The sequence below is a fragment of the Marmota flaviventris genome, chromosome 1 (genome assembly GCF_047511675.1).
Source record: "Marmota flaviventris isolate mMarFla1 chromosome 1, mMarFla1.hap1, whole genome shotgun sequence".
Classification (NCBI taxonomy): Eukaryota; Metazoa; Chordata; class Mammalia; order Rodentia; family Sciuridae; genus Marmota; species Marmota flaviventris.
In genome coordinates, this window is record NC_092498.1 from 168,733,752 (window position 1) to 168,760,418 (window position 26,667).

Genomic DNA, 26,667 nt, shown 5'->3' on the forward strand with positions numbered 1-26,667 from the left:
ACCAATATTTTTTTTTTTATCACATTTTAAGTAATGTGTAGTTTTAGGCACTATTGACACAGATAAATAACTTTGGGGGCTGCGTGTAATGGCATGTGCCTGTAATCCCAGCAACTTGAGAGGTAAAAGCAGGAGGATCCTAAGTTCGAGGCCAACCTTGGCAACTTAACAAGACCCTACCTCAAAATAAAAAAAAAATAAAAAAAAGCTGGGGATATAGCTCAGTGGCAGAGCACTTTTCTAGCACGCACAAGGCCCCAGGTTCAAAAAGAAAAATATAAACAAAAATTTTTTTACCTTTTTGTGTTCATAACCTTTGATTGGAATTACACTCTAGGAATATAATTGAAGGAAAGAAAAAAAAATACAGGCACACACAAGAACGCACAAAATCTGTGATCAGGATGTTTAAAGCAATGTTGTCTACAAAGGTTAAAAGAAAAAAAAAGGGGCACCATTTAAATGTTCAACAATATGAGTGTGATTAAATAAACTGCCATATCCTTTGGGCAAAACTCTATGAACCCATTAAGAACTGGGTCCATGAGCTGGGTGAAGTGGCACATGCTTACAATCACAGCTACTTGGCAACTGAGGCAAGAAGACTGAGGCTAGTCTTCTAGGCAACTTAGTGAGACACTGTCTCAAAAATAAAAAATAAAAATGACTGGGTATGTAGATCAGTGGTAAAGCATTCCTGGGTTCAATCCACGGTACCAAAAAAAAAAAAAGCAGTATGATTATGAACTTGGTTTTAAAAAATATGCATGTTGCTGGTGATGTAGCTCAGTGGTAGAGTGCCTTCCTAGCATGTACAAGGGCCTATGTTCACTTCTAACACAGGAAAAAAAAATGCATGCCGCTATATATATAGTAAAAGAACTACTTCCGGAGTACATAGTGAAAGGTTAATGCAAGCTTTTTTGGTGATATGGAGGAAGGATTACAAGTGACTTTTGTTCCCTTTTTTGTATTTCAGTGTAATTTTAAATTTTATGTTATATAATCAAAAGAAAGCAAAATAGATGGTACTTTTTAAAAAAATAGGACAAATAACTTCAAATGATATTCAATATAGTTAGCAATACAAAAATATCCACAGCCTAAATATTCACCAATAGGCCAATTGTGTAAAATAAATCACATCAACACATTGAAATAATATATACACAGTCCATAAAGATCAGATTTTTCCAAGAACAACGGGGATATAATACTTCTTGTCCTACATAAAAAATTCTCATCCAGGTAAATGACAAGAGGAGGATGAAAATAGATGAAACAAAACATACTAAGCCAAAAACAAACAAAGAAAAAAAAAGCATTAAAAGAAATAAATAGGGATATTTAAGTTGTTCTTTTTTTTTTTTTTAAGAGAGAGGGAGAGAGATAGGTAGAGAGAGAGATTTTAATATTTATTTTTTAGTTTTCAGCAGACACAACATCTTTGTTTGTATGTGGTGCTGAGGATCGAACCCGGGCCGCACGCATGCCAAGCGAGCGCGCTACCGCTTGAGCCACATCCCCAGCCCCTTTTTTTTTTTTGACATGATATTGGGGAGTGAACCTAGGTTTGCTCTACCATAAAGCCACAACCCCAGCCCTTTTTATTATTTTGAAACAGAGTCTCACTAAGTTGCTGAGGCTGGTCTCAAATTTGTGATCCTCCTGCCTCAGCCTCCCAAGTTGCTGGGACTATAGGCATGTGCCACTGCACCCAGCTAGGGCTATTTAACTTTAATGAAAGGCCCAATGCACAAAAGAAACTGTAACAGTAACAAATATGAACATTTTTGCACCTAAATGCAGAGCTTGGAAACACATGAGACCAACACGGATGCCACAGATCATTTGTGGTCACCTCGAAGGCAATAACCCCAAAGGCAGCCAATCACACAGACAGTGATGAAGGTGGAGAGACTCTGAGTGACCCCAAAGTAGGCTCAGGGGATGTAAGCTATGTACTTATACCCCAAATAATACTGGGAGAAAATTATTAAAATATGAACAGGAGGTAGTTTTGGAGTAGAAGGCTATCCATGTTCTTGTCTCTTTCTTTTCTGTATTTTTTCCATAATGAACGTACTTTCATAACAGAAGAGAAAAAAAGTTGCTGTCCAAAGAGAATAAAGGGCTACATCACAGAGCAATGAGCACAGCATTTTGTCACATGTGCTGGACTCAGTGCAAATGAGTCCTGCAGCTGTGCACAGCAGTCACAGGAGAGGCAGGGAAAATCAAGCTGCCAGCCCACAGGAAGCTCACCTTCCCACTCCACACCAGGGGAGTACACTCTGGCCCCTTTCAGACCTGGGCCAGGTTTTCCTCTCCTGCAGTCCAGGGAGGGAATTTATAGGCCCGGAGGGATTCAGACATCTGTGCTCCAGTCTACAGACCCACTAACCTTCCTGGAAAGGAAGCAGACAGAGCGCCATGCAGTCGTCGGCCTGTCCCTTCCCGACATCCACAAATGCAGCCTTTGTGCTGTGGCCCAAGCCCCCAGCCCATATGGGTTCAGGGAGGCAAGAGAGAACAAATCCTGCTGTGTGCTCCAAGGACCACTCACATTTGTGAGGGGCTTTTAGTCTTTTGAGGGAGGCTGCCAGCCCAAAGCTCTCCTGATATCCTCCTGGGATAACTGCTCTCCCAAGGAACCAGAGGAAGACCTACTAAGTGCTCCTGTATTGATGAAAGCATTGTGTTCGGGCCTCAGTCATCTCTTAGCCTACAATGAAAAGGAACCTGACCTGAGAGACATAATTGGATATCCAAAGGGATCCATACACATCTAAGATGCCAGGAGCCAGGGAAAAGGAATTCTGCAACAGAAAATCAAGCTGCTCCATGACAGCCCCAAGTCATTTTTGGAAGAGAAAAGGCATAAATAATATATACATGTGGGTGAGGATGAATGGCTGCTTAGAGGCTCAGGCAGCCCAGACTTTCCTAATTTCTCTTTCTTCCCTATTAGAAATGTCCTGGAGCTCCAGACAAACTGCGGAAGGATATGAAATTGGTTTAGTGAACATCCCTGTGAGGCCTGCTTGTCCTCCTTATCCTCCCTGTTCCCCAAGCTATGTTAGCACCTACACCCAGTCTAGCTGCTGAGGGAAACAGTAAAGTCAGGGAGCAGTTACTGGGATGCTAGGACTGAAAATAATGCTGCAGAATGCAGAATGGAAATAATGTTGAACTGCGTGCCCCAAGGTGAGCTGCAGAGATACCTAATGGGCAAGATGGCATTCTCCACGCTTCATGGATCATTCGTGGACATACTGTGTAAGGCTGACTACAACCCACAGGGCGCATTTTCTATTCACTGACCTCTCCACTCCCACCAGGACACACTTGAGAATAAACATGTTACTCAAGTACTTTTTGTGTCTTTATGCATAACTATATGAATAACTGTTCTATTTCTGCCAGGTTGTTTCTGTCCCATATGTACAGCTAGAGTCAGCAATTCATCATATTTGAAAAAAGTAAATAGAAAAATTCCTTTGCCAAAAAAGAAAAAGAAAAAAAAAAGACTTTGAAGCTTTGAAGACCAATTTTTACATTTCAGTTTTCCCTCGGGTCTGGCTTTCTCATCCTTGCTTGGTCTTAGTCTATTGGATTTCAGACATGACTTCTTTCTTTCCCAATTCTCCAGGTCAATGCAAATTTCCAAGGTGATCAAATATTTTCTCTGGTATTTCCTGAGTAGGATCCCCAAGAACAGGAGAAAAGAAATGAAGATTGCCTGAGAAGCCAAAAGAAAGACAGTGAGGGCAAGATCATGGAGGATCTTAAAGCAATGTATAATCAGAGCTGGGCTGCAGTGGGAGACACAGAAGCTGCTTTTCCTAGGAGCATGAATACAAAAGTCTATAGTTCAGGCAAAGCAATGATAGCAAGTGAAGCAAAGGGACCAGTGTTAGAAGGAGAGTAGGGGGACATCCGTAGGTGACAGGTGGCTAGTTACTCTGGTCCAACTCATTATTGCCACATGGGAACCTAAGTCCATCTCTGCCATGAATCTACAAGAAAGCAATTCCATACAGAACAGAGCAACAGGAAGGCAGGAAGAAGAATATGGTGCTTGGTGAGGTCTTATTCGGTGCCTGTGGAATGAATGAGGACCTCCTGGGCACAGTGTGGGACATTCTTGGGGAAAACAACAGGAAGAGATGGCTAGTGATGGGGACGTTCCATAATCAGGAGAAGAAATTGCCTCAGAGTGAACCTGAATCACAGTCACTAGGATGCAGAAGAAACAGTCAAATGCAGAAGAAGGCTAAAGAATTACCAAAAAGCAGAACTCAGTGAAAGACCAGACATGTATGAATCAGGTGGTGATGACTCTTCCAGGGGAAGCTGATGGCAATGAGCTTGTCCAGTGGGGCTCAGAACTGGTCATAAAAGAGAGCAGGTAAAGACATCCTTCTTCACTAGTTTTGCAGTCCTTCATCTGGCTCCCCAGTTGACCTTATTCTCTTTTTCTCTGTTCTTCCATAAAAAAGATCAGGGTGTAACTAGGGGCCCAGGGGACTAACCACTGAGAGAAACAGAGCCAAACCTACAGCAAATTAGGTGATGAGGGATTCATTTGGGAGCAACTGTTGGCACAGTTAACAGAGGAATGGGCACCAAGGGGATGAACTCTGGAGAGGGATGGCATCTACAGGAAAGTGGCAGGAACAGAACGGGCTCTGTGGAGTCATGGTATATTGGCTAAACTGTGAAGAAGCACGGACAGAAAGTGGGTAAGGAAGAACCCCAAAGAGTTCTCAAATCATGGATTTTTGTCACATAAGGCATGTCTGGGGTTCTAGTCCACAATTTTCTTAAGGATGCAGAAAGCAAGGATAATATTGCCAAGCCACGGTATTTGGGAAAAATAAAAAATGGCTCACTTGAAATGGTTCAGCTATATTGGGTGAGCCTTTTCATGGCATGATTTCTTTTTTATTTTTTATTGTTGGTTGTTCAAAACATTACATAGTTCTTGATATATCATATTTCACACTTTGATTCAAGTGGGTTATGAACTCCCATTTTTACCCCATGTACAGATTGCAGAATCACATCAGTTACACATCCATTGATTTACATATTGCCATACTAGTGTCTGTTGTATTCTGCTGTCATGGCATGATTTCTGTGGGCTTGAGTTTAAAAGAGGATACTTGGGTCTAAGGCCTTAGACAAATCTCAATTTTCACTTTAAAAAATAAACTTCATCAGGACTTTAAGAATAACTACAGCTGGGCATGGTGGCACATGCCTGCAATCCCAGCAGCTCAGGAGATGGAGGCAGGAGGATAGAAAGTTCAAAGCCAAACTCAGCAACTTAGAAAGGTCCTAAGCAAGTTAGTGAGACTCTGTCTCAAAAGATAAAAGAAACCTGGGCTAAGGATGTGGCTAGTGGTTAAGCACCCTTGGGTTCAATCCCCAGTACAGAGAGAGAGAGAGAGAGAGAGAAATAACTACAAACACTCATTAACTAAAAAATTACTATAGTAACCAATATTTACTACTGAACTAATTAGTAAATTATTATTATTATTAAAGAGAGAGAGAGAGAGAATTTTTTAAAAAATATTTATTTTTTAGTTTTCGGTGGACACAACATCTTTATTTTATTTTTATGTGGTGCTGAGGTTTGAACCCAGCACCCTGCGCATGCCAGGCGAGCATGCTACTGCTTGAGCCACATCCCCAGCCCCTAATTAGTAAATTATTGATGGCTAACAAAGGGCCAAAGCACTATAGGAGACCCTTTGAATATACTGTCACATAAATCTTTACAACGATTTTACAAAGGAGCTGGTGACATTGTGGCAAAATTTATCCATAAGGAATAAAAGCGAGAACTAGAGATGTTAAATTACTAGCCCAAGGTGACAGTCTTTCAGTGAGGCAACTAAGATAGGAGCCAAGTTACTTCCACTCCAGGGTCTAACCCAGGGATCAGCAAACATTTTCTGTGAAGGGCCAGATGGTAATTATTTTTGGCTTTGTGGGCAATATGGTCTCTGTCACAACTATTCAACTCTGCCATTGGGGTGCAAAGGCAATCACTGAAAAAGTACAGATGGGCATGACTGGGTTCCAACAAAACTTTACTTATAGACAATGAAATCTGAATTTCATATATCAAGAAATATCATTCTTCTTTCCTGCTCTTCTCCAAACGTTTTAAAAATAAAGCCACCCTTACCTCATAGGCCATAAAAACAAAACCCAGGTGGCAGGCTACATTTTTTCCACATGCTGCAGTTTGCTGACCCTGCCACCAGGTTCTGTTATGCGTCACACCCCCTCCCCCCAGCTCATATCATGTGCTGGGTTTCTTTTGAGCACATACATATTTTAGGACAAAACCTGTAAGAGAACATCTAGATGCAGCATATGCCTTGGAAATACAATCGTGAGGAAAAATACAAGAGAAATGGTTCTGACTCTGCCTGACTTTAGATTGCAACTTGAAAACACTTTTCTTCCTTTCTGCCCTCTCACCTGTACTCTTCTATTGAGACAAGCATTGAATTTGGTCAGTCTGAAAGCAGGGGAAAATCTGGGTAGTATAAGGATGCCCCTTTCTACAGAAAACCACTGTGTCCATCTTACCTGCAGAGTTTGGCTGAAGCGTTTTAATGGGGTGGCCTTCACGGGTGGGATGAGGTTTGCCAGAGATGTGACTCTGGAAAGGGGCTTGACCCGTTTATTACTAGGTTCCTGTAAGGGGGAAACAAAAATAAGGAAAATGTCAAGATCAATTCTGAAGAAAACCTTATTCTACCACACAATCATGTCCTTCTTCATAAGCTCCTGGTTGCATACTAAATTGTGGAACATCAAAAGTGCCCTGTCTTACTCCAGCTCTGCAGAGGTGACCTAGCTTAGGAGCCAGGGAAGGATAAATAACAGGGGATGTCAACAGAGGCAGCTTCTGAGAGAAAAGCACAGGGCAGGGATCTCCTTTTTCCTCACCCACAGTATCTGCTAGCTTTTAATTTGGAAGCCTCCACTTTGTAAAATCATCTTTCCTACTCCTGTAGAGAAAAGTGACCTCTGATTTTCCATTAAATGACCTTGTTAGGCAGGTGTCTTTTGTTGCTTGTGGTTTCATCTTTTTTACAAACCATTTCTCCATTTCCCCTAAAGCTACTCTTCTTTTTCAAAGTGGTCTTTCAAAAGCACAAAGATTCCTTTTCTTAATTCACTAAGTTAAAAATCCATTTTTTAAAAGAAAGGAAGTTTTATTGCTGGGATCTTATGAAAAGTATCTTTATATCTACAATGTATTTTAAATGCATTATTTAAATATTAATACTCATACATACTCATAAATATAAACCTAATTGCAAAAGAATATGTACAAGGAAAAAACTGAACCATGGGCATTCCTTTCTATACTATTTATAGCCATAAATTTTGAACATCCCTCCACAGAAAATGCTATTTGCAAATCTGCAAGTTACTCCCAAACTGGACGATGGGTGAGAGACAGCCTACCCATCCCAACGACTTTAAAGACAAGAATTACATAAATAAAAACAACAGGCTGTGGGGAACAGAGAGATGAAAGACAAAACATTTTCCAAAGACAAAGAGAACAGTTTACCCTTGTCTTCCTAAGCTCCATCTGACCTGCAGTAGATGCTGGACAGCACATGAAGACACCAGATTTTGATGGAAAAAGCCAAAGTAGCCAATTGTGGCAGACCTCAGTCATTTGCAGAGGGAGCCCCAAGGTGCTCATCTTTCCTTTTCAGCCATTGCTTTCAAAGTTTTGAGGGGTTAAACCAGAACTTCTGATTCTTCAGGACATCCCTGCAGAATATTCTGAACATAGCAGGTGCTTGGAAAAATCCTTTGTAAATCTGGAATTCTGCTGAGAAGCTCTCCTGTCATTTTATGCCCTTGCCAGCCTCAAAAAATTGTAAGTCTTCTCTGAAATAGACTTTCCCTGAGTTCTATGGTATTTAAATAGAAAAATTCAAAATTTTAACCCCCTCAAAAGTTCAAAACACTTCCACACTGTGGCTAAGAATGACTTCATAATTTCTCAAAGCAGTCAGATACTTTTCTAAGAGAGAATGAATCCGGGCTGCCGGGGACCTCCCTGGCTTCTTGGCATGCTAAGTTGAACAAGCAGTAGAAAACTCTCAGACCACCAAGAAGGCTTAGTTCCAAAATATGACGGAGGAATCTTCCAACATAAGAGACACTGTGTTACAAAGATGTAAGTATTGAAGAGAAAGGTCTAACAGTCTTTCTTTCAGCTGACAGTGCCCTTCAGGATGCTCCCTGTCTGGTGTCTGGCTCCTGAGCATCTGCGCCTAAAAGAGGACCCTTTTTTTTTTTTTTTTTACGTCAGAGCTGCACCACCAGCATTGAATCCACGCATGCGCGCGCGCACACACACACACACACACACACACACACACACAGCCTCTTAAGCATCCCCTGAATTTCTCTAAATGGCTCCTATTTTGGTTTGGAAATGCTAAGATCATGATATCTCTACCTTTGGTGGCATAAACTGCATTGCAGCAATTGAGAAGGCAGAGGATTCCCTGGGGTAGCGGGACTTAGTCTCAGATAATCCTATAAATACTTCAGAGTCCAGAGCCTCTGGTTCTCATTTTTGCGGCTGAAATTGTTGGGTCACAAATTCTGTATCAGAATGGAGAGGTTGAAAGGCAAATAGCAGCTAGTTTTTTTTTCTTTAAAAGGGGACAGAAGACGCTGCATACTTGGCAGGTTAAGGGATGATCCAGTTCTGTTCCACCTGCTGTGTCATCTCTTCTAAGGTTCTGCTGACTTTGCTGCCCATTTCACAAAACCCAGTCAGATGGGCATTAGCTATGTAGCTATAAAGATATATGTAATTTGCAAATGTGGGCTCCTCTGAAGGTTCAGCACAGTGCTGCTACACAAGATTCTAAACTAAAACTGCTTTCCTGAGGCATTGCCCATTTGCAAGTGAACATCAGGCTGCTATCTGGTAATCTTAAATTCTCAAGTAAAGAAGGACTGAACCAGAATCCATTGCTATCATCCAGCAATACAGGCAGGTGTAAGTTCAAAAACAGAACACTTACAGGTTATTGGATCTTTGTAGGGGGAGCTTTTTGCCTGACCCACATAAGTGAAGTATGAATTATGGTGTTCTCCTTGAGGGTTTCTGTGAAAATAGGAGATTAAAAGAAATTCTTGGCCTAATTTGATTTTTCTTTTCCATTTACTCAGTATGTCTCCAGCTACATTTACTGCTGTCTAAAGAGAGCCTTCAGGGAAAAATGTTTCCAGATTCTAGATAAATAGCTCTACTGAGAACTAGCAAATGCAATACCAGGGATGCTTTCAGGCTTTGCAGAGAGACAACAGAACAAAACCTTCAGAGAGGCTTCCTAGTCCAACAACTAAAGCTACCAGATCAAATTGGGCAAGGTCAATGCCTACCCTAGGAACAAGATGTCCTGTTTCTAGGGCACACACCAGCTCGACCACATTATTTTAAGAGAGGGCAGGAGGGCACATCACTAAAGAGGTTAAAAAAAAAAAGATAAAAAAGTAATGAATATTCTCTGTAGGCATTATTTCATGAATAACAATAGTTTTGTTTCATATTTTCTAGATTTTAAGACATTTGTTTTTCTTATCTTATTGCACTGGCTAGAGCCACCTGTATGTTATTGATTATAAGGCAAGATAGTGAGTGTACTACTCTAATTTCTAATACTAAAGTGATTATTCTTAAGATTTCATCATTATGTATTATGTTTGCTGAAAGAATGGAAGAGTCATTCTTTATTGAGCAGGGATAATTCTCTCTGTACCAAGTTTGCCATGAATTTCTATTTTAAATTGGCATTGACTTTTTTTTTTTTTTGGTGGTGCTGGAGATTGAACCCAGGGCCTTGTGCATGTGAGGCAAGCACTCTACTAACAGAGCTATATCACCAGCCTGGCCTGGCATTTGACATTTATCAAAAAAAAGCTTTTTTTTTTTTTTTGTCTATTCAGAGAGCAGGGAAGCTGGGAAAAGGAGGAAGAAACTAAAAGAAGGGAAATGTGGCAAAAAGGGAAAGAGAATGAAGAAAGGCATACAGGTAGAACTGATCTAGCAATTTAAAATACATCTTGGGGTTACAAACAAAATGGAATGGAGCACTCCATGTGATTTTATTTTTGTTTTTTATTAAATGGATTTTGATATTCCTTCTGAGAAACAATGATTTTTATATTTTCCTTATTCTTCCTCCCAAGAGGTAAAAACCAAAACAAATTGACTGGAACATAAGAAAATGTCTACCACATGCATATGACCTGGCATATTTCTTCCTTCAAAAATAGTTTCAATGAAATAACTATGATATTAATGAGGAAACCCTCACTAATTTCCTTTGTTTTTTGCAGCCATAGTGGGGTTGGAATACTAGGAAGATGATCCATGTTATGTCTGCAGCTGCCCTGAGACTCTACCTTCACTGGGCCACAGATACGGCCCAGGAGGGGCTGGAAACGCAATCATGTGCATAGGGAATTAGACTGCTGTACTGCAAGGAAGAAGTGAGTCGGTAGACATTTTACCCATGAGTTGATGGAGTCATATAAAATAGCCTTTCAAACACTTGGAAATATTAGGGAATCCTTTATAGGACTCTGTGTAGGCTGAAAACTACTCTCCCAAGGTTTGTCTAATGTACCTCGTCACCCTATAGGTGGCTTTCACTATCTTCATATGAAATAAGAAGTTATAGTCTCACAGTGACTGAGAAACTTTAGCTTAAATAAATAATAATAATTTAATACTGGTCGTAGTAATTTATCTCAATGCTTGACATATAAAATATATTAGTTTACTCTTACCATTATCCCTACAATTTAACTACTATTATGATTCCCATTCTCAAGATGAAGAAACTGAGGCATGGAGTGGTCAATTTGCTTAAAGTCATTAAGCTTAAAAAAAAAAAAAAAAGGTGACCAGGATTTAAATCCAAGGCAGCGTACTCCAGAGCCTATGTCCTACACAGGCCTAGCTTTTTCTGTGAGGGGCCAGAAAGTAAGTAATTCAGACTTTGTGGGACATCCAGCCTGTCACAACTACTCATCTGTGCTGTCAGTCATAAACAATAGGTACAATTATGAATGTGGCTATAGCCCATTATACCTTTATTTATGGACATGCAAATCAAATTTCAGAATATTTTCATGTCAAAAATATGTATCCTTCTTTTTCACCTATTTAAAAACAGAAACTCTTAGCTTAAGGCCCATAGGATGTATGCTGTATTTGGCTTGGGGTCACCCAAAAACAATATACATAGAAGCCTCATTCTCACACATAAGCTTTATTTGCATATTCTCCCTGGGGCTGGGCATGCAGGCTCCTCTCCTGATGATCAGGGGATATATATGACTTTACTTTTTGTATGAGTAAACCTTATCCTCCTGCATTTTATTCTCTTAATTTTCTAAGCAAACCAGTCCAAACATAACACTAACGTTCCCTGATCATTAACATGTACAAATAGAACACATTAAGAAATGACATGATGCCTGGGATTTACTTTAAAATAAAACAAAGCTGGGGTAAGGGGATAGGGATTGATTACAGGTTGATAGATGTCAAAACCAGGTGTACCACACAGAGGACTCAGTAAGCAATCCCACCTATGGTACAAGCCAAAATTCTCCATGGTAGGAAGTATTTTCAAAATTTTTGTGGTACTGGGTATTGAACTGAGAAGCACCCTACCACCGAGCTAACTTCCAGCCCTTTTATTTGTTTATTTATTTATCTATCTATAGATAGTATCTCACTAAGTTGTTAAGACTGGCCTTGAATTTGAAATCCTCTTGCCTCAGCCTCCAGAGTCATTGCGATTACAGGCATGTGCCACTGTGCCTGGCACATGGTTATTTTTTCCCACTTTTTTTCTTTTTATTTTTGAGAGAGAGAGAGAGAGAGAGAGAGACAGAATTTTTTAATATTTATTTTTTAGTTTTCAGCGGACACAACATCTTTATTTGTATGTGGTGCTGAGGATTGAACCCAGCGCCGCGCACATGCCAGGCGAGCGTGCTACCACTTGAGACACATCCCCAGCCCCCACTTTTTTTTTCTTTATTGTGCTTATTTATTTTTACGTGGTGCTGAGGCTCAAACCCAGTGCCTCTCATGTGCCAGGCAAGCACTCTGCCACTGAACCACAACCCCAGCCCTTTTCCCACATTTTTTAGAAAGTATTTTTTTTAAAATGTACACAAAATGGTTTTGCAAATGTACCAACAAACACTGTAACTAGAAATAAACAGATGTCACCCAAGCATTTTATGTCATTTGTTAGTACAGGCCTAGTGAAGGAGGACACCAGAGAGATAGACATCCAAAACAGAAATCTGGTAAAATGAAAACAACAACAAAAAACAAAAACCTGCTGAATTTTAGTACCTCTTAACCAATACAGACTGGACTAGGAAAAGGCCCTCAACGCTTGGATACTGAAAGCTGGGAGAACTACTTCACAACATTTAAATTCCAGGGCAGGCATCCTAATGAAGAAGCAAGCACCAGCCCAGCTGTCAGACTCCCTGAAGTCTGTCTTATTCTATTGACTTGTTTATTTATTCCCTCTTGTTAAGAAATCCATCAACAGGCTCCTGATCACTTAACTCCATAACATAAAGCAATCTAATGGAGGTCAACTCTGATTTATTTTGGAAACACACAGAGAAAACAGAGGGCCCTTCAAGGTCAGAGTGCCCATGGACAGGAGTCCTCTGATCCTGTTGTATTTATTTAAATTTAGGGACATGGTTTGCTTTCTCCCACCCCCATCCTTTCTGTCTCCCAAATTCATGCTTTTCTCTTCATTCTTACAATAACACTGTCTTCTACTTAAGAGGCTGAGACTTCTTATCAGGGCTAGAGTCTCATTTCCCCTCTGCCTCTCTCCAATCAAATAAGTTTAAAGTTTAAATTAGTGTACCATTGCCTTGACTTTACCACCCCATTCCCCAGGGCCAAAGAGCAGTTCACACTGTTCTACAGCTTATGGGCAAGATTCTCACCCTTCAAAACATCTAGGTCACCACAAATACCCTTGCGTTCTCACTTCCTTTGACACCTCCCATTGCCAAGTCCTTCCTTATCCTTCCAGAGGCTCTCATTTACCACTGGCCAATACCTCTCCTGCCTCTGCTTCCTTCCAAGACACAAACTGTACTTCAAATAGCCCTATCCCTCCTCTCTGGGGGACATGACAGCTTGCTGTGTAGCCTGTCCTTCAAAAAATATTCCTACAGATTCTCCCTCTTGTGTTAATGGCATTGGGAGGAATCGGCTGAGAATAAGCCATCTTATTTTTAAAACATTCCAAGAGAGAGCTAATATTATTGTCCCCATTTTACAGGTGAATATGCTGAGGTTCAAGGAGCACAAGTACTTCCACAAGGTCACATACCTAAGGTGGCAGAGACAAAATATGGATCAAATGTTTGACTATATGCCTCTGCTAAGCTAATTTGCCCAATGGCTAAAGATGAGGAGCACATGGCACAGTTGCTTTATGAACAGTGAACTCTCAAGTGAACAGGACCCGGAACAAGATGGACAAACCTACATGTATTTTACTAAAGATGATTTCCCCTCTAAATTCTTTGCCTCTATTTACAAGTAAACTTATCTAATTACTCAATATATGCATAATCTTTCAAAAAATTGATTTGGAAATGATTTTAGATTAACAAAAGAGCTGCAAAAATAGTACAAAGTATTCCCCTACACCCTTTTACCCCACTTCCTCCAATGTTAACAGCTTATATATCCAAGGAACATTTATCAAAACTAAGAAATTAACATCAACACAAAACTTAACTATAAAAGGAGTCATTGGGATTTCAACAGGTGCCTCGCTAATATCCTTTTTCTTTCCAGGATCTGATCTGAAATCCATATTATATTTCATTGTCTTATCTCCATAGTTTGTTCCAATCTGTGAGAGTTCCTTAGTTTTCTTGTCTATCAGGATGTTATAGCTATCTCACACTTTTTTTTTTTTTTAATGTGTGTGGCACTGAGGATGGAATCAGAGGTGCTGTACCACTGAGCTATACTCCTAGCCTTCTTTACTTTTTATTCTGAGGCAGGTTCTCACTAAATTCCCCAGACTGATCTCAAACTAGCAATCCTCCTGCCTCAGTCTCCTATGTGGCTGGGATTATGGGCATTCAGCTCAATGCCCAGCTCTCTGACACTTTTGAGGAGATTGGTTATTTATAGAATAACTCTTGATTTAGATTTGGCTGATGGTTTCTCATGATTAAGTTTGGTTTATACATGTTTTGACAATTTGACGGAAGGATGTGACCTTCTCCAAACATCCTCCAAACATCAGAGAGGTACATGAAGTTGCTACATCTTATACTGATGATATTAACTTTGACATTTGTTCAAGATGGTGTTATAAGTGAACTATGTCCCCACAAGAAGATATGTGCAAATTCTAAGCCTGGATACTAAGAATATGACTTTATATAGAAATAGAATTTTGGACATATAGTCAAGTTCAGATGAGTTCACGCTAGGTTAGAGCAGGCCCTAAATCTATTTGCTGGTCTTCTCATAAGAAGGAAGAAATTTAGGCAGAAATGCACAGGGAGAAGATGACCATGCAGTGAAAGGGAGGCCAAGATCAGAGTCATGCATCTGCAAGTCAAAGAATACCAAGGAGTGCCAGCAAACTCTAGAAACTAGCTTGAGGTAAGGAGGGATGCCCCTGTAGGTTTCAGAGGGACCAAGGCTGTGTTTACAACAGACTTTTAGCCTCTAGAACAGTAACAACAACTTTCTGTCCTTTTACATCAGTTGGCTTGTGTTACTTTGTTACAGCAGCCCTAGGAAACTAACACAGGTAGCGTCTGAGGGTTTCTCCATGGTAAAGTTACTACAGTGCTCTTTGTAATTAATACATAAGTTGGAGGAGACACTCTGTGACTATGTGTATCATTTTTAATCCAATTCAGTAGTGTTTACACAGTTTTTGCAAACTGGGCTTTACTGAAGAGTACATATATCAGCCTTGGGTGAAGCATTTCCTCCTGGTGGCACAGGGAAAACCAGAATATGGATCCAGAGTAAGTGTTGGCTGCAGCTGTCAGGGAAGTGGGCAGGGGTGAGGTGATGATCAGGCAGGGCAATTTGGATGATCCACACAGGCAGCCATAAAGTGTCTGGACAAGAAAGAAATAGGGTTGGTGGGGATGTAGCTCAGTGATAGAATCCTTGCCTAGCATGTGAGAAGCCCTGAGCCCAATCCCTGGTTCTATAAAAGGAAAGACAGGGGAAAAAAAAGGAGGAGTGGGATTGTAGAAACAGGAAAGGGAACTTCCTTACAGATCACAAGTGTCTATTCATCTTATTTATGGGGTGGGGGGAGACAATAATGAAATGATTGTTCTAATTCCAAATTTTCCACTATTTTTTTTCCTGTTCTCTTTCCCCTGGCATAGTTAATTAACCTGACATCATCTGTTACCAGAAGATGAAAGGCAAATAATGAGGCCCAAATTCCAACGGAAACCTGGGTTCATTGATTAAGCCTCATGTGTTTCAGAATTATTGATTTCTAACCCACAAGGTGAGTAGAAGGTCCTCCAACTCAACACTATAAATTTCCTCTACAGACCCTTATCAGTGATTTTAATAAGGAATGACAGGCTTTTGGTTTTTGACAAACCACCAGGAACTGCTCCTGGAGGGATCCCCCATACCAACTGTGGAGGTTGGTCTCAAATATGGAGGCCACGCCCCTGTGTTTGTTTTTGCCAGCTGTCTGGCTGCCCTTCACCTTGCACTAGGCATCCAAGGGGAACTGGATTTCCTTTTTGATGGAAGGGCTCAACTCCCCCTACACATCAGGTGCTATGAGGAAAACACTCTAATTTCCTTCCTTAAATGAGAAAAGAAAAAACAAAAGCTAGGGTTTATTTGTTTTGTTTTTGCTAACAGGGAACAAGAAGAACCTGGATAAATAAAATCCAGGGAACACCTTGAGTTAGTTTAGACTCATGCCCAAGCGACAGACAGACTGTCACACTGCTGGGTGGAAGCTCTGATGACTTCTCCATCCTTGGCTCATGGAAGTGCAAAAGCAGATGATGAAGCTGCCCCAGGATGTTGTGAGCAAATCTACAAATTAAACCATCAACTCTAAGGGCTATAAGATTGAAAGTACTGGGGCTGGGTGTGTAGCTCACTGGTAAAGCATGTGCTCAGCATTCATGAGGATTTAGGTTCAATCCTGGGCACCAAAAACAAAATCCTGAACATATCGACGTTAGAGAAATGACATTTATTCCCTGTATATCAAGCTTTCAGGTAACATGGCGGGCAGAAATGTATAGCATTTCTGGACCCGAACCCTGTCTTTGAGCCAGTGGGCATCAGAAGCCAAGTGAGCAGCTGGGGCTTCTAGGCCAAAGTGGCTGCTTTTATGGGAGTGCTGGTTAAGGGACAGACATCAGGAGGATAGCTGGCTGAGCTCAGATGATGCTGGCATGAGTCTCTGAAGCCACAACCAGGGTCTCCGCCCCAAATACAGCTTCCCATACAATGCAACAAAACAATGGGCTAGAAACAACTCATTCCTATGACAATTTCTGGAGCCCTCTTGACTCCCTTTTCTTCAAGTCTCCCCTGTGTCCTTCAAATCCACAATACACCCTGGTGAAATACTACAGCTCTCTCAAGTTTAAACAAATTAAATGGCAAAACGAAGGGAAGATGCGGGTGTGGGGCAAATGAGATGAATTTCATCCAGTACCCCTTGGAGAAGCCATGCATTTTACCACTATGGTGAAATGAGGACTCATGTCCATGGCATACCATTTTGTTTCTGAGAGAAGACTTAAGCAAAGGATTGCCTTTATTCTTCTCATGATCACTGAAATATTTTTTTGCCCCCACCTTGAAAAAAGGATCTTGTCTTACTTGCTTGACTAGAGGGAAATCGTTTTTTTTTTTTTTTTTTTTTTTTTTTTTGCCAAATGAAGGCTTATGGGCTAGAATGGGAGGGAAAAAATAAAGAACTTTGGGAAATCATTTAGGAAAACATGGGACTCTAAGAGTGGGAGCAGTAGCAGCCTCGGTTATGAATACAATCTCTCAGCAGTGCCAGTAAAATAAAACAGAACCACTGTTTCAGACTGTAGTTTTGGCTAAGGTTTCACTCCTCAATTACTTTCAAAGTTATTCATTTTTGTCAACATTATAAGGGTAAGTCAACATTTGTCCTGGCATCAAGCCCATATTGTCATTTTATTAGTCTGCTACTGGTTAAACTGGCCCAAGATTAAACTCATCTAAAGATTAAACTCATCTAAAATAATGGAGTTTAGCAGAAAACCACGTTAGAGTTCTCTTACCCAGAATGTTACTATTACTTAACCTTAGGCAGAAGGAGAAACACACACCCCGGGTAAGTTCCTTTTAGCAAATGCCGTCCCCATTGCCTCAAGCTCATCTTGGTCATGCCCAGCCATGGTGCCACAGACCTTCAGAGAAAGAGGAAGGTCTTTCTGCGGTCCTTGGCTCCACACCTGCCTTTCAAACTTCAAGCAAAGCTCTTACTCTGATGAGGCAGAAAAGATCAGCTGCTCAGGGTTGAGGCACTTTCAAAGTTTGACCTTCTGAAGAAGCAGGTGGGCTGCTAGCAGAGTTGCGTCTCAGTGGCTCTTTCAGGAAGGCCAACCTTAGGTCTAGAAATGCTATAGCTTTCTGTCTACCATTCTGCACCCATCTCCAGGTCTGGAAAAAGGGGCTACAGCTAGACATCCCTAGTTGGATGATGCCAACAAGGCTAAGGAAGCTCTCTGTGGCTTTGGTGTTACTTAATCAGTCACTTCCTACTGATTTCTTAGAAACCCCTGGGTGGGATATAAGCTCTGCCCATGTTTATCTCTGTCAAAGAGATATCCTGACTCAACCCTTGGTCTGGGCTGGAGGGGAAGGGAGAAAAGGATGCCACTGGAGGATTCCATCCCTGCCTTAGGGTTCACTGATACATACAGACCCCAAGAGTACTTTAAGGACATTTTCTTGGTTTGCTCAGAGCTAGGAATGAGTCAAAGGCCTCTGCAGCCAATGACAAAGCACTTACCACTATAGCCTAAAGAATGTGTCAATTCTTTGCAGAGGCTCTAAGGATAAAATATGAACCAACTTCCTGTCCAGAGACCAATATTCTAAAACTCTGAGCAAACAATGTAACCTCTATGAGCACAGTTTCCTCTGCTGTGAAGTGAGGATGACACTCTTACCTCCTCACCATTGCCAGGAGGAGCACATGAGAGTACATGTAGAGTGTGCTTGGCACAGGCTTGCCCCATAGGAAGCCACCTGAAATTATAAGAACACTGCCCTTATTTCTAATGTCCAAGAAGAGGTCTGGTCTCTCCTCCAGCCAGCTCTCCTGCCCATCTCTGCTCCCTGCAGCACTGGATTTTTGCCTTAGGCTTCCTAAGTCAAATTGTTACAAGCATACCCTGGCTCTGTGTGGCCACTGAGACTGCTATGAGACTGTGTATTTTGATTCCACATTCCTGCCTTCTCTTTCTTCCAGTGGCTTTATCATCTGTTTAGTCAAGCTCTGGCTGGAAAGAGCAAAGGTGGGAGTGGCTTGGCAGGATCCAAGGCTGTGATGGAGGAGAGGAAAAGGTCAGTAGTGAAATCCCAAGATAAGGACCTGAGTGGGAGGAGAGAGCCTAGTAGATGGGTTTTGAGTCTGCATGGAAATATCACCCCATCAACAGATGCACTGATTATGGACTAGTAGAGTGGGTGTACAGTATTTTTTAATTTTTAACTTTGGTACTAGGAATTGAACCCAGGGGTGCTTAACCACTGAGCCACATCCCGGAGACCTTTTTATTTTTTATTTTAGGCAGGGTCTCACTAAGTTGCTTAAGGCCTCACTAAATTGCTGAGGCTGGCTTTGAATTTGAGATCCTCTTGCTTCAGTTTCCCGAGATTGGGATTATAGGCCTGCAGCACCACATCCTGCTGGCTTCTAGAAAGGACCACCCAGAGCTTCACACATATTTTCTTTTTCATCCAACTGTCATCTTTTGAAGCTCAGCTTTATCTTAGCATCTCAGAAGAGAAAAAAGAAGTACAGAGATAAAAAGGGATAGATCAATGTTCCAAAGAAAGGACAGATTGTTCTAGCTCAATCTGGAATGATCAAACACATCCCAGGAAAGCAAAGTTGACAGGTCTGACATCAAACAGAAGATGTGGCAGGGACTTAGATTGGGTATAACCTGCAGAGACATTCAACCAAAGGCACCAGGTGTGCAGGAGGAGATGGATCCCTTTCTTTTGCTGCCCAGTTGGTTTCTGTTTATGACAAGAACAATGATTTTGAGCAGACAAACCTTGCAGTGCTGTGACCTCCAGAGAGGAACACAAAACACGTTCACAACTGCAACCCCTAACTATTCTCCTAGCACCAATATTCCTTCAGATGTTTAGCCCATGTGTGTCCTCAGCAACATATGCCCACACTTAGAACCAGGGAACATGGCACTTGGGTGTTTTAGAACATTCTGCTCCTAACTGAGAACAAAATATACCCAAATCTAATGATTCTAAATTAAAAAAAAACAAAAAACAAACAAACAAAAAAAACCTACTAAACAACAACTTGGGATTGATTGGATTGGGAATACATTTTTTTTTTAATTTAAACTTTCCTATTTGGGATTTCAGACATTTTACCACCCACTAAGCAACAGTATGCAGAAAAACAGGGTACAAAGCACGCTGTTCAAGAAACAGGTAGGTAATTCACAATGGATTCACATGGCCCTTCTGTTGTCCTCCATTCCCTGAAAGATGAACAGATGAAGAGCTTCAAAACACTAATTCTTGAGAGGGGTACTCAAGCAGAACATAAGACTGATTGACTTTGTTGAGACAGTTTTAATTTTGTAGTGCATTTTTAATGACAGGAATTTAAAAATGCCCACTAACAATGGATTTTTCCACAGGCTCATGACAAACACTGGCTCTCAGTGCCGCACATTTGCAACCGTGAAACATAGTAATTATGTGTTATTTCTAAGTCTCAGCAATTAATATGCAGTCAGATGTATCATTATCTACAGCCTATTAAAATTCAGAAGCTTGTGAATATGAAAAAGAAGGTATCAGATGACAAAGGTGATAAGGAGCCTTGGAGACCTGCCTCTGCACCCCTCATCACTTTCAGCTCACTTCAATAATGCAGTGATAATCAAGAATATGGGTAGACAATGGCAACTGACTTAAAATACAGAAGTAAATACAAATCTGTGACTTAACTGTTGGGTTTGGTAAAGAAATGTTGGCTTAGCTGCCAGAGAGGAAGAAGTAAGGGGTGCTAACAAAAATTTCCAGAAGAGACAAGGGCAGTTTTGTTGAAAATTCCTATGTGTGGAGAAGGGCAACATTTGTTCTCATGTGTTTTCCAGTAAGGGCCATCTACAGGGGGAAGGATTCCTTTAGGAAGCTGCAGGGTATCTCACCTGGCAAATGTCTCCCTGGTAAAGGTTCCTGAGCATCTGCAGATGGCAAAGAGTAAGGGGAAGGAGTGAGGGACACTCCTGAGTGTACAGAGCAGAGATGTTTCCAGGGGCAGCAAGGGCCTCCTGACCCTGCAGAACCTCAGTGAATTGTTACTAAATAAATTATATGCTGACAGAGCCCCTGTCTACTCACAGATTCAAGCAGTTTTCTAGAAACAGAGAAACCATCTCACACCTGCTCCAGGTGCGAGTCTTCTAGTTCTGAAGCACTATGTAAACAGCAAGGACCTCTGGGGAGGGTAGGAAGAGGAACCAAGAAAAACAGAGCCAGCCACCATCACCAGTACCAGGTGCTGACATGCACTCTCTCATCTATTCTGTGCAGCCACCCCATCACTCCATTTTATAGAAGAGGAAGCAGGTGTTCAGAGAAGTGAAATGTCTTGCTCCAAATCATACCTAGTAATTAACTGGCAGAACTACAATTTGAATCCAGATCTACCTGACATGAAAGCCTTTCCTGCCAGGATACACAATTTCCTCTTATTAATAACGTAATAGTAATATACATGGCAACTTTGTGCCAGGCAGTGTCAAAGTGCTTTCTGTGAATGGTATCCTTAACTTCTCTTTAGTGCTATTAATATACCCATTTCACAAAGCAGATGACTGAGACCCAGAGGTGTTAAGAATTTGTCTAGGGTCACACAGCCAGGACTGAGCCCAAGGCTACTACTCAGCCAGCCTGTGTTCTCAACCACAGCATGGCTCTTAGTTTCCTAATTCATATGGGAACCTTGAAGGAAACAAAGCCTAGAGGCAGTGGGGAGGTGGAGACTGAGGCAGAAAGTGTTCAAGTAGAAGCGGATGATTCAACATTCAAGCCCTATCACTCTGGCATCTGCAGTCGCTCTTGGTTCCTCTGGAGCATCTCAGAGAGCTTGGCCAGGTACACAGGTGTCTGCTTATGCCCCCAGCAGGAGTACTCTGCTAAGTGCACACCTGGGGACTGGTGGGTGGCATCCAGCAACAGGTCCACTCTGCCAAGCTCCCCAGTGAGATGGCCTGCTTCTCTACTTGCCTTTTCCCAGGTTGATGGTCATTACCCATATGTTAGTTTTGCTAATGACTCAAACTCAAGTAGAGGTTCTTTGAAGGCAGAGAGTGTGCCTTTTGTTTTCTAAACATGGGGGGAAATGACATATACTGTCAGGTCTCAATACATATTTAGTGACAACTAAAGAATAGTAGGGGTCATTTTTTATTTGTCCAACTCTTTACCAGCTCATAGCCATCATGCTATGGAGTTTTCCCACATTTCTAACAAAGGATTTATTTATAAGTAAAGCTCCAGGCTAATGAACAGGGCATGAAGAACTCAAGCAATCTAATCCACTCCCATCTGCTTGTCTTGTGTCTGTGTCTGTGGTTGGCCCTTAGCTAAGATTCTCAGATGAGGCATGTCAGGCAGAAGGTGCCCCCATGGCCAGGGTGCTTCTCTATCCAAAGGTCACACACCAACTCCTGTTTAAAAGGTATTCTGGGAACAACTAGAAAACCACACAAGATTTTTTTTTTTTTTTTTTTTTTAATTCTACCTGGCAGGAATGAATGTGAAGCTTGCCAATGTTCTTGGGACATCTTTTGTTAAAAATAACTAACATCCATTGCCAGCTCAGATTCCTGGGAAACTGAGTGGTTATTTCCTACAAAGGAAAAGAGTGACCTGAGAGCAAACCCCTTGATAGGGATTGCCAGCCACAGCATCTACTAAACTGATCTACATTCAAAACACACTACTGTTGCTGCTGCTGAGCTCTATTGAACACTTGCTCCGTGGAAGCCCTTTGCATGCCCGCTTGATCTTCACAATTCCCTTGGAAATTCTCACTTTACAGATGAGGAAACTGAGGTGTAGAGGACCGATGGGTCCAACGCTCTCCAGTGGCCAAGTGGGGATTTGAATTCAGCTTACTCTGGTCCTGAAATTCAAGTTCCTCAACACTACACTCAGGCCCAAAGTGAAATGTAATCTTGCCCAATCCTTCCCCCTCAGGGCGAAGGAAAAAAGGAAGAGGATAGGTAAAATGATTGCAGCTGGAATTAGGGACCTATCTTAGAACCTTTGAAAAGAAAAAGTAATTAATGTCCTTAGGGCAGAAACTTTTTTTTTTTTTTTTAAATGTTGGCTAACAAGTAGTCCAGGATCCTCCCCTTACCCTTCTTCCCTACCTCCTGCTTTTCTTCTTTCCTTCCCTCTCTCCTTCTTCCTTCCTTTTTTTTTTTTTTCTGTACTGGGAATTGAACCCAGAGGTGCTTTAGCTCTGAGTTATATCCCCAGTCCATTTTTAAAAAAATTTTTAAAACAGGGTCTCACTAAGGTTCCAAGACTAGCCCCAAACTTGCAATTCTCCTATCTCAGCCTCCCAAGTCACTAGGAATACAAGAGTGCACCACCACGCCTGCCTCAAAATAATTTTCAATGACACATAAAAGATACTTTTTATCTACTTAAAAGTCTTAAATCTGAAATCTAGGTCCTATATATAATATTCAAATTTTAAGCTTAGTCTGTGACCAATCCTTTTAGAGCTTGCAGAACATGCCTAGTGCAGTTTCTGAACTCTAGGTACCACTTAGTATTCCCCTTCCGCCACAAGTACAGATTACCTGAGCTATTGTGTATTTGATGTTTCCTCAAGTTACTTTTTATTTAAGTAAACTTATAAAAATATACAATATCACTACTTACTCGGAAAACTATCACCTGCCAAAACAGAAACTTTAAAAAATGAACACTATTAAGTTTTTGTCAGATACTCTTGTTTGCCTGAAGCTTCTGAGCCTAAGGCCTGTACTTTGTTAAGAAGGAAAATTAGCAAGTGATAGAGAGGTGTTAAAGACATACTAGCTTCAAACTGAGCTTGACATAATTAGGACAGGAAGAGAATGGGGAAATGATTCAAAATTATTTTGTGCCTCAGCAATTTAGAAGGACCATCAACTTATCAAGACTCTGTCTCAAAATATAAAATAAAAAGGACAGATGTAGCTTGGTGGTTAAGTGCCCTAGGCTCAGTACCAAAAAATAAAAAAATTGTGTCTTGTCTCCATATCATTTGAGCTGCCACAAGAGGTATGAATCCCACCTTCTGGGAAATAATGATCTAATCTAATCTTTTCATTCCAGAAACAAAGATTCCTGAGAGGCTGAGCCTACTTATGCACTGTCACCAGCTAGTAGGAGACTCTTGTTAAGAGCAAGCTCTTGTTAAGAATCAGCTTAGAAATAAATGCTACATTTATACAACCTTCCAGGCAAGCTCCTGCTCCTTGATGTAGGTCCCAGAACGGAGCATGTACATAAAGCATTCAGAGACTAATAAGAGGAAACAAGTCTCTTCTCGATGTTTCCGCCTTCAAAGTTTTCAGATAAGTCACCATTCAACAGCTGAGGCAGAGGGAGGTGATGTCTCACCATGTCTGTGGCTTACATGTAAGCCACCATCAGTTGTTCCAGCTTCTAACAGTTAATTTCCTTCTTTACAGTGGTTTCCAACCCCTCGTGCAAGATCACACCCAAAAGTCCCCAAGAAAATCAACAACCAGCAAGGAAGATGGCTGGCAAGGTATGTGAAAATGAACCAAGACCGCTTAAACCAAACAGGATGTGGAAGACTCACCCACGCCCCTCCCCCACCAGGTGAGGTCAGGAATTAAGAATGAGCTGGGTGTATGTAGAGCATACAGGAGGCCCAGGGTTCTATCCCCACCACTGCCCTGGGGGCAGGGGGAGTCTACACCAGTGACCTCTAGTTACCTTCTCTTGTATCTGCCCTGGGTCATTCTTAGCATGCCTGCATTGCTTAGGGATTAGAAAAGGTTAGCTTGTCAATTTAAGATAACACACTAGAGAAGGGATCTTGCACTGGCCTTGAGTTCAGACCAGAAAGCAGGCAGAGGGAAGATTAATCACTTATGCCCCTTGGTCATCAGGCCCAGCTCCATCTCTTTCCAACCACTGGCCTATTCCCTTTTCCTTCTATGGCTTCTTCCTCTGGAAATACTGTGAACTTCCAAATCTAACAACAGGTGGCAAGTGCTAAGTATTTACCATTATATATATTTTAAGGTCCTGACAAGTGCTTTCAGTTTTATTTAACTCAATTAGGTTGCCAACCTCTAGTGGTATCTATGAAAGAGAACCTTCAGGAAGTGCTGTAGTTTGCCTGTTTTTCACCTCCTCTGCACACATTACAGTTTAGAAAGATATCAAGTAAAGATATGCCACCTCATGTAGAAAAGGTTGTGGCCTCCTTCTTTGTGGGCTTTTATTCCTTTTTCTTTTTAAATTCTAACATTTATTTCATATCAAATATAAAGCAAGGGCTTGCTTGTGGTTGGATCTTTTGGAATGTAGACCAAAGTCAAGGCCACCTGTCCACAGGCCTGAAGATGAAGTCACTCTGTGCAACTTTAATGGGTTCACTTTGTTTTTTTTTTTTTTTTTTTTTTATTGGTTGTTCAAAACATTACAAAGCTCTTGACATATCATATTTCATACATTAGATTCAAGTGGGTTATGAACTCCCATTTTTACCCCATAATGGGGTTCACTTTGAATGCCTTCCAAATAGCCAGTGCTGCTAACAACTGACCCCACTCAGGAACATGACTATCTTGAGTCAACAATGTGGCATGCCAAGAGGTCAAGGCTGGGCAAAGAGGGAACTGTCATCTTGCCGGACTCCTAATCTCTCTAAAACTCTGTTTCTTTGGTTGATAAAGAGGATAGCGTTTGCCTTACCAACCTCCCTCAGCTGATGTAAGGTCCAAAGGGGATAAAACATGAAATTTGAACAAGGGGTAGCACTGCTATTACTTTAGTGAACACAATGAAAAGGGGAGGGGATTATCTGATTGTAACATCCCTTCCCCCATTCTCTACATCCCAAAATGCCATATACATACAAACAGGTATACACTGGTTCCGTCATATATATATAGTTATGCTCAACTTTTTCCTCTTTATTTCTTCCAGGGACACTAGGGTATTTCTGTTTGCTAGTTGGTAATAACTGCAAATGATGCCATTGCAACCTGTGCCAGAGACCATGGTCCATGGTCTGTAGAACTATTTTATTCCCCTATTACTGGGCAGAAAGGCTGATGATTTTTCTGGTTACTATAAATAATCAGGAAAGGATACTAGGCTAGAATTAGACAATTGGATGTCAAACTCCAGCTCTGTCATGCCCAACTGTGCAATCCTGGGCAAATCACAGAGACTCTCTAACCCTGGAATCCTCATTTTTAAAATGAGAATAATTAGAGTCAAAGAATATAAAAGTGCTCTGAAACTTAATAAAATGCAAAAATATAAAGTATGAAACTATGCAAGTAACGTCATTAAGAACAATTTGGACACAGTTTTCACCCCAAAAGCTGGAACAATGGGTCCAGAGATTTGAAGCCTTTTTGTCTTTCAATATGCAAAAGAAGTGCATTATTTTGCAAAACCCACAGCATTGGGTTTTACCATGTCCATCAAACATTTGCAACATCAATTAAGTAAGAATTAGCAGTGATTACTAGTTGCCTTTTTCATTTATATAATTCTATTAAAGTGGACATTTTAAATAACCTTTATTTCCAGAGTTCCTTGAATGTGAACTGTCTTTTGCCCATTTGACAGGGGACATCCTGGGGTATTCTTCTACATCTGTATAAATTACTTATATGACAAAGACATTAATCTTAAGTCTGTCATCATTATTATATAATGATTATATAATTATGTAATTTTATAATCATTATTATAAAGTATATACATATATATGTCTAAGGAAGCATATTAAAGAAAAAAAAAATTTGTTTGTTGATATGGCACCATCAGTATCTCTGGGCTGATCAATACTCAGGATTTCCTGGTACACTGAGAATGCCCAGAAGAAATAAGCAAAGACAAGAAAGAGAACAGTATATTACATTTGCAAAAGTTGGAGGAACCAAGAACATGTAATGAGGAGAAGGAAAGCTGCTGGGGTGGGGTGGGGGGAATACATTCAACTCTGTGAAGTGGGAGAGATTCGGGGAGGGATG

At 41.0% G+C, this 26,667-nt stretch overlaps 1 protein-coding gene across 9 annotated transcripts in view; it reads right to left on the bottom strand.

Moving 5' to 3' along the window:
- Nucleotides 1-26,667, bottom strand: part of Arhgef3 (Rho guanine nucleotide exchange factor 3) — a 310,186-nt gene that overhangs the window by 35,892 nt on the left and 247,627 nt on the right. For all 9 annotated transcript variants that reach the window (XM_071618840.1, XM_027921548.2, XM_027921552.2 and 6 more), the window contains one exon: nt 6,613-6,720. In XM_071618840.1, coding sequence (XP_071474941.1) covers nt 6,613-6,720 — 108 coding nt within the window. The remainder of the gene's footprint in view (nt 1-6,612; nt 6,721-26,667) is intronic.